This window comes from Nelumbo nucifera, chromosome 1, assembly GCF_055504915.1.
Source record: "Nelumbo nucifera cultivar China Antique chromosome 1, China Antique-T2T, whole genome shotgun sequence".
Taxonomy (NCBI): domain Eukaryota; kingdom Viridiplantae; phylum Streptophyta; class Magnoliopsida; order Proteales; family Nelumbonaceae; genus Nelumbo; species Nelumbo nucifera.
The window spans coordinates 203,802,179-203,811,195 of NC_142649.1; the positions used below are offsets into that span (position 1 = coordinate 203,802,179).

Below are 9,017 nucleotides of genomic sequence, written 5' to 3' on the forward strand. Positions count from 1 at the left end.
GTTCCTATAATATGTATAGTTCCAAATAATATATTCACTTTACAGTTGAGGGTCTGAAATCATAAAACACAGTCCTCGGTTCAGCTAGCTATCCTGAACTGATGGACCCCTCAATAGAAGAGAAACAGAAGGTTGAAGCCTTCAGGGAATCATAAAATTTGTTAAGACCTTTCTCCCAACAACTTGCTGTTTCTCTCTTATGTTCTATACCAAACCAAACACAGCCTTAGGTTGAGGAGCCTAGGAATAACACCTAAACCAAGCCAAGAAAACACTGGAGAATTTGCCTTGACCCATTAGTGTTCCCCTTTCTGAGCTGATTATGAAAGGCTATTCTGACTATCCCCAAAGAAGCCCAACAAAATATTGCACTGTTATTTAGTGTTATTAGGATTAGAAACTGGTTTGGCTGGTTTGGCTTGGAGTCGAGCACCATGGGCTTTTTATGAAGTTGCACCCAAATTGAATGATGCCTCACCAGTCACCAGCTGTCAAGGCTATGCTTGAATTTGTTGGCTTCTATGAAAATGTTTTTATGATAATATTGGTAAATTAAGTAGATGAACCTATCCGTCCTATCTTCCTTTTTTCTCACACTTTTAAGACAGCACAAAGGTCATAGAAGTAAAAAAACAAAAAAAAAGTCATAGAAGTACAGATGAACTTACCTAAACAGATTTTAATTATGAAATGCATAGAGAAAATGTTTTCTCTTCTATAGGGGTGGATTCTAGCCGAGCCAAGCCAAACCGAATAATGCAAGGCTCGAGCTCAGCTCGTTTCATAATCGAGCCAGTGAATTGGGCTTGAGCTTGATTGAAGCCAAGCCGAGCCGAGCTCGAGCTTTTCTAATACCTCAATTGACAGAGGCACAGAACCTAGATTAAAACTGTGTACTTGTGTAGTATTTGATAAGCAGTTTTCTCTTTGTCAACAAACCAGGTTATATTCTCAAATTAAACAGATCAAATAATCAGGCACTTCTGATAATGTAAACAAGTAGGCGTAGAGAGAAGCAAGCATGTAACTAGTTTTAAGCCAATATAAAAAAGTAAAATACACAAGACTAATGGGTTAATCTATAAGCAGAAGAAAATCAAACCAGACCCATGTTCCAACTTCAATTTACTTGGATAGTGTCTGCTGCCAGTATATCTTGCAAAACATTACTTCTTCTACCATAAACCAGCACTCTATCCAAGTCTAATAGCATGACACTATACAGAAAAGGCAACAATATAGTACTTCTTAGATTACCAATACTGCGGAATATATTTTACAGATGCATGCCTTCATAACAGCAGAATGCAAACTGAGATTATACTCGGGATGCGTAGTCAACGCTGTTGTCCACCTCAGATTCTACATCAGCCTCCCCATCATCAGGGTCAACCAACCCAAGTGAAGACGGTCCTCCAGCTTTGGAACTTTTTGCAGGTACACGTGCCTCTTCGATAATCCGATTTATTTCTTCAATGCTTTGAGCTGGTTGGTCCTTGTTTGGATCCTCATAATTTTTCTCATATTCAACTAGTTCCTTTGGCAAGTTCTTTAGAAACCAAGGATGCTTTTTTATCTCTGGAATGGTGATCCTCTTCAAGGTGGATAAGACAGATGATGAACCACAACGTGTCAAAATTATGATGGTGTTGAAAAAGAATCAAATAGTTACAGACAGAAAGATACCTTTGCTGGATTAGCAACAAAAATTCGAGTAAGGAGCTGTCTGCAATCTGCTGAGACACGTACATAGTCAGGTATGGAGTACTGAACTCCCATTATTCTCTGTTAAGCATATTGCAGGATATCAGTTTGCTGGTAGAATCAACTATGGATTCAAATATACATATCTGAAGGGTAATAATTACAATGGTTCTACAAAAGAACTCACACCAATGGCCTTCCGAATATTTCTAGGATCATCAGGATCCTCAAATGGATATGCTCCAACTAACATGACATAAAGTGTCACACCACAGGACCAAACATCTGCAATCTGCAATTGAAGAAATGCCAAAAAGCCATGAATGTTATAGATAAAAAACCTAGATCAATGATATAAAAATCCATAACATGCATCTCTCTGATTACTGAAACCATCTTTGAGTTTTGTAATGGAAAACTCATTCCTGAGGTTGTAATAAAAGACAGTTGTAAAAGAATGGATTGGGTTCTGTTTGTTGGGTAAGTGAACAACAAAGGCACCTAATTCTACAATCCATATTATCCAAGTGTCAAGCTTCCAGGACATTTCATCACCATCTTCATATAAGCCCTATCCCAACTATATGGGGTTGGCTACAGAAATCCTGTTTCACAAGCTTCCTGGCCATTTAAAATATTAAAATCCAGACTACAATCTGAAATGCCTGTTTTTTTATCATGCCTTTGTTGAAAAAAATCAAATAATGAATTTTCTGGTGATGTGAATATTGAATACATGGTCATACAAAATAGCAGGATTATCCTCATTTCCTTTCAGCTGAGGTCCACCTTACTACCCTATGACTAGTACGAGCTGTATTGCTCCCCCCCGAAAAAGAAAAAAAGAAAAGAAAAGAAAAAGTCTCTCTAAACTGGTTTGCAAAAATATCAGTGAAATGGCAATGGATGAGATACTTTTGATGAAATGTAATTTCACTTTTGGACCATCACCCAAGTAATGTTCATATGTAAATGGTTAGAACTAGTATCCCCTGTACCATACACCAACATAAATAAATATCAAAATCCCAGCAAACTTCCCTTTTTTTTCTCCATTTCTTTTCCCTTGATCATTAATCCCAGAAGAAATTGATTGTATTATTTCACCTGTTAAAGGGAAAGTTAAATACCTTGCCATCATATTCCTTCCTTGATAGGACTTCTGGAGCAATGTATGCTGGTGTTCCTACTGTTGATTTTGGTTGTGAGTGTAGTAAAGCAGACTGCAATGTAAGGGGAAAAAAGAAGAAAAAGTTGATTAGTCAAAGTCCCTGTTCACGATACCAAAGATTAATCCAGAACCAGAAAATCACAAACCTTAGAATAACCAAAGTCACATATTTTAAGACGTGGTGTTGCATTTCCATCCAACAGTGTATTCTCCAATTTCAGGTCCCTATGACAAATTTGCTGCACAAGAAACAATTATCAACATCACTGTACCATGAGAAGATCATATTCTAGTCTAAACATCAAGAAAAAGGATGATATCATACCATAGAATGGCAGTAGCTAACTCCAGAAATTAGTTGTTGGAAGAAAAACCTAGCCTGTTGCATATAAGATTATTGCCAGAACAACTGAAGAATTAACTCTGACAATATGAACTTTGATATGCATGAAAAAAATGCAACTATAACCAGAGAATATAGAACCAAAAGGAGATAAAGAGATTATGTATCAAGACTTTTACCCACCTCATCCTCACTAAATCTACCAGCACTGCATATCCTCTCAAAGAGCTCACCACCAGCTGCATATTCCATCACTATAGCTAGATGTGTTGGTGTCAACAAGACCTGAAGGCAGATAATTATAATTTAATCTTTTTTTATGTTTTTGATTCTATTCATATCCCATCATATACAACTTAACAAACATACAGAGGTATCATCCATGAAGATCCATAGTTATACCATACAACATTAGTTGAAGATGTGTAGAAATTTAGTACAAATATTTGGTGACAAAATTCAAGTAATATTTTGAAGTATTTTATTTAATGACATAAGACTGTAAAGAAAATGCATAAACTTGAATAAGATATAGTGTATCTCCCCAAAGGTCTGGATCCCAAGCAAATGGTCCAACAATCCTAAGGGGCTGCTTAATAACAGAATAGGTGACTGAACTGAATGACTTATTACTTTGTCTTTTAGTGAACAATTTATTAAAGAGGTTGAGAGCTCTCCTTAATTAATGAACCTGAAGTTGAACTGATTAATATAACCTTGAATATTTTAAAAGACAAATAGATAAGTTATTCAGTTCAGCTACTTCAGCCATTAACAAATGGCTCCTAAGTCGCTCAATTCTTCTTTTGTCTTTAATCTGCGTTGTGTCAATTGCAAAAAAAACAATGGTGATACTTCATCATGTAGAAGAGCCAATGCAACACTTGATCTTATCAAGGTCAAAAGAAATATTACCACCTAATATTTCTTTAATTAGATGCAAGAATCATTTTAATTAGATGGGGATCAAAGACTGACATTGTCCTCATGATAAGACTGCACCGGGTCATTACTTGAAGCTCAATCCAATGAGAAAATGCTGAGTCCAATTATTAATTAGGTTATTTTGGTTCTTAAACAGCAGACTGACCTGAATCAATCAATCACGCTTAACCTATTGGCACTCAACTTGTTGAGCAAAGAAAATGCCCAAACCAAAATTTGATTATTAACCAGATCATGTTGATCCAATTCCAAAATAACTGGTGAAGCAAACAACTTTGACATTTTGCTAATAAATGAATATAATAGTAGTGTAAACTGTAACTGGTCAAAATATAGTGCAAACTATAAAATAAGTGAGCAAAGTAGCTAGTTTTGTTTCATGCAATCTTCAACAAAGGACAATGCTTCCAAGAATATTTGGAAATGCAAAATATGGCATTTCTATCATAATAAATAATTACACTGTCATACTCAAGAGTTGTAAAATAACCAACTGGACCAGACATGGTAAAGCAAGATATATTCAACACTACAACATTGTTATCTGAGGTAACTACTTTACGTGAATCACCACTATCAATTTCTTTGTCATTTTGTTTTTCATTTGGAGGATTTGGAGACCTTAGGGCTCTCGTTTCTTGTAATGGGTATATGGCATACCCTGCCCCTTGTCCCTCATCCATTGCTTCCATCAGTGTAATCAAATCGAGAAGAACCTTACACAGATCAAGTAACATAAAGTCATTCCATGAACTTATAATACAAAATCCAGTTCGTGCTCCAACAATATTTACTTGTCAATCAAAATGGATGCCTTACCTCCTTAAACCGGACAATGTTCGGATGCCTCAAAGCCCTGTGATTGATTATTTCCCTCTTAACATTTTCATCAATCTGAACCAAAATCAGAATTCACATTCAGAACAACCCCACAGCTATAAGCATGATAAAACTGTGAAGAAACAAAACGAATATCAGGACAAAACCCAATTCAAATTGAACTTCAAGTTACAAAACGGACACATCCCAATCAACGACATATGAGTTGTGGGATTTCGAATGTGAAAGACCTCAATACGCAAAGTAGAAATCAAATGAAAACTCAAAAAAAAAAAATAAAAAATAAACCCATCCCCATTACATCACCAGAAAAGATTTTAATTATGCCATGCTTAATGAAAAAAAAAAAAAAACACAAGTAACAAAAAAGAATCAACTATAACAAGTTAAAAAGAAACGGAAAACTGAAAAGGTAGAGAAACAAAGATCAAAGGAATTCGGGATTCCACTTTGATGAGAAACCTAATTCAAGCAATGCAGCAGTGGACAGAAACAGAAAGTAAAGAAAAGAAGTGGTTACTAGATGATCACCTTCTTCCCCCTCTCGATATACTTAACCGCAACAAGCTCCTTCGTCTTCTTGTCTCTGACTAGCCTCGCCACACCAAAGTTCCCCGACCCAAGTTCCTTCAATGGCTCGTAACGCTCCTCCATCCCAATCCAACACCCAAAACAAAAAGGGAAACAGAGAAACAAAAACTCCGGGAGAGATGAATCGACGATTGATGATAAGAAAAATCAATCAAGTAAAATTATTGAAAACCCAACACAACCAGCAATTATACAATGGATAAACAACCATAAGACAGAAAAGACAGTAACGGAAACTCAGTGGAAGATCCAAAGAGTTACAGTAACTGAAACTATTGCAGGAACAGGAAGAGAACAAAAGCCTATGCCTGATCAAAGCTTCTAAAGAACCAGGAGCTTCCTTTCCACTTCCTGCGATCTCTGTTCCTCAGAGAATTGAAGGGCACGTAAGGACGAAAGTGTCGCTTCTAAGTGTCGGTCTTCGAGAAAACAGAGTTCGGTGCTGAGTGGTGACTGGTGAGTGCTGACAACCCAAGACTTCTCTCCTGACACGCGCTTACAAAACCACAGTGAGTGCATACGTTTCTGAGATTCAATTCAAGTGGGGGGGGGGTCGAGACGTGAGAGGAGGATAAAAGTCACTCTCGGTGTCCGAATTCGGAAACGTCTAATATGCGCCGCGTGGGTCCCACTCTTGTGGGGGTCCTGACTGTGGCTGGCTTGTCTGGTTGGTTAGTCAATTTTGGGCTTTTCCTTTAAAAAGAACGAAGAATCTTTACCAATCACGTCTCCTCCGAAATCTGCCATGCGCTCACGAGTCTGGACCTGGTCCCAACCATGTTCCAGCACGCCATTGCGGCTGTTCATTGGAAGTATCTCGCCGTGAACGGCTGCGATGTTCTCGATGCACGGATGCGATTAACTTGTTGGGACTCTGTTGGGACCGTGTATTAGGCGCAGATCCGAGACGTTCCTCTTGTCTTGAGCTGCTTCAGTGCTTCTGCTTATGAAGGAGATACAGAGATAGCGACGTGTAGCCGTTGGATGGGAACCTTCCGCATCATCTACGTTTTGGGGAACTCCGATTGGCCGATGAGGATGGTCCCACTTTAATAGGGCGAATTGGGTTGGATATTTTTTGGGTCGGAAATTTCGGGCCTTCCTAAATAATGGGCTAGCTTGGGCTAAAGAGTGAAATTTCTCTTTTGCTAGATTGGGGCTAAAATACATTCCAAAGCCGACAATCTCTGATTACCAATTTCGACCCAAAAATCCATAATTACCTATGATAATAATAATTTGAAACTTTATATTAAAAGATATCGGTTAAGAAAAGTAAGAACCAATTCTGATCCAATTATATATATATATATATGATAACTGATGATAATATCATCGTTGGGAGATATTTCCAATACACAACGGGATGTGCTGTGGGGCGGTTCCTTGTGGAGTGGAGATGTGATCTCATAAATAACGATTCCAAATTTGCCCCCATGTCCCATAGCATATCTCAATTAGATATTGAAAATATTTTTCAATGATAAGCATGGGAGATATTCTTAATGCATACTGAGATGTGAGGCGTTTTTGAGATGTATGTGTTTTTGGGGCGCATTCTGTGAGGTAGAACTCATAAATGACAGAAAGTTGCAGCCTTGCATTAGGAATATCTCTCATACTTTGCATTTTTTCAGTTATCATTCGAGTTCAGATTTGCTCCCCATAATGCCCCACAACACTTCCCGATTTTGTATTGAGAACATCTCTCGATGATAAATAAGACATCATCTGCAGATGTGAACTCTTATCATTCATGAGAGATGATTATGTGAGGATGAAATCCATATTCGTGGGTATTTAAACCTGCCATACTTGGAAGTGATTAAAGGTTAATTGTGTTCATATTAATTAGGGTAAATTAAAGACCCCTGTACTATAGGGTTTGTGATAAAGACTCCCATGTACTTTGTTTTGTGACAAATACCCCCTGTACTATGACTGTGAGACAAAGACCCCCTTCCATTAGCTTTCCATTGAAATTCACCGTTATAATATTTTTTTAATCCCCATACTACCCTTGTAATAACTATTCTGATAGAAAACATTGTTCATCTTCTCCAACCTCACGATACATGAACAGCGGTAATCCCTTCTACCTCAGATTCTTTCACATTTCTCTCTCTCCCTCTCACTCTCCCCCGTTCTCTCATCTTCCCCTTCCCCTTTCTCTCCTCCCCTTTCTTCTTCCTGCTTTCCCCTTTCCCCTTGAGGAGAAACATCTACAAAAACAGTCCTCTATCTATATGCCCATCATGTTCGGTTTCATTTTACTTCAATCAACATTCCAGTCGTTCTACTCCTTCCCCAATTCACCTGTTGAAATTATTTTGCTGAGAACATGGTAATTGCAAATGTTTTACTGAGAAAGATAAATATTCCCCCTTACTCACGTATATTTGAAATTATTTAATAAAATAAATAATTAAAGAAATAAAAAGGGGATCAGGATTCAGGAGGAGTACGGACACATGGCGAGGCGGGTCTCTTTTAGAGTTTTGACCCATCAAACTCCTTTAGAGAACATTGAGTAGGGGGGTGTGCAGGTTAAGCTTAAATGCATATGCAAACATCACTACAATGCAGAGGTGGGTCTCTTTCACTTGATTTGTAGGGTTTTTTTTTCTGATTTTGATGGGAGGTGATGCTGCGCAATCTGGCTTCTCCTAGCTAGCGGTGGCTTAGCTTCCAATAGACAACGAACGTGGAAAATATGCATAGAAAATCAAAGACCCCGGGGGTGCTTACCTGGCAAGGTCACTCCGATGCTTAAGTCAGTATATGCGAACTAAGAGTAATCAAAGAGCAAGAGAGCTAGTAAGCAGTAATTGCGCATACCTTTGGGCCCCGAGAGGGAGGCCTTTATATAATGAAGTCCTCACGGGCTTTACGGAGTAGTTCTGTGATCTTTGCCATGATAGAGTATGTTTCCGTGTTATCTGGAGATAACGTTATCAGTTGATAAGGCTAATCACTTCCGCCCGAATCGGACGAGGAGGTAATGCTTAGTTGTTGCGAAACATGATCCCGCGAAATTTGGGAACCGTTAGAGTGATTATCGGGATTATGTTGAGGGTAGATCGGTATACCCGAGCTGGTTTCTACCTCGAACTGATGTTCTCAAGCTAAGGGTCATACGCCCCGAACTGAATTATGAATTGATGTCGCAACCTGGTACCGAGGTGCCCTTAGCTCGGAATGAGTACCGAGGTGCTCTTAGCTCGGGATGAGTACCAAGGTGCTCTTAGCTCGGGATGATTTCAGCTCGAAGGATCCCTAGCTTGGGGTAGTGGATTATTACTTTGTAGTGAGCTGGCTATGCCGAGTTGTCACCTGTTGAGTCATGTCCACGTGTCCCCTTATTACGAGGTCGGGCCGAATCACCCTCCATCAGGAGGTGTTATTGATCTCAACACTGTCACC

At 38.6% G+C, this 9,017-nt stretch overlaps 1 protein-coding gene across 1 annotated transcript; it reads right to left on the minus strand.

Moving 5' to 3' along the window:
- Positions 1 to 1,006: 1,006 nt before the first annotated feature.
- LOC104609824 (serine/threonine-protein kinase SAPK3-like) lies at positions 1,007 to 6,143 on the minus strand. Its single transcript, XM_010276209.3, has 9 exons — positions 5,535 to 6,143; positions 4,983 to 5,057; positions 3,402 to 3,503; positions 3,201 to 3,254; positions 3,022 to 3,114; positions 2,835 to 2,927; positions 1,892 to 1,996; positions 1,687 to 1,785; positions 1,007 to 1,594 (listed from the first exon to the last, which is right to left on the minus strand). The coding sequence occupies exons 1-9, from the start codon at positions 5,655 to 5,657 to the stop codon at positions 1,319 to 1,321; spliced, it is 1,020 nt and encodes a 339-aa protein (XP_010274511.1). The 5' UTR covers positions 5,658 to 6,143; the 3' UTR covers positions 1,007 to 1,318.
- Positions 6,144 to 9,017: the final 2,874 nt, after the last annotated feature.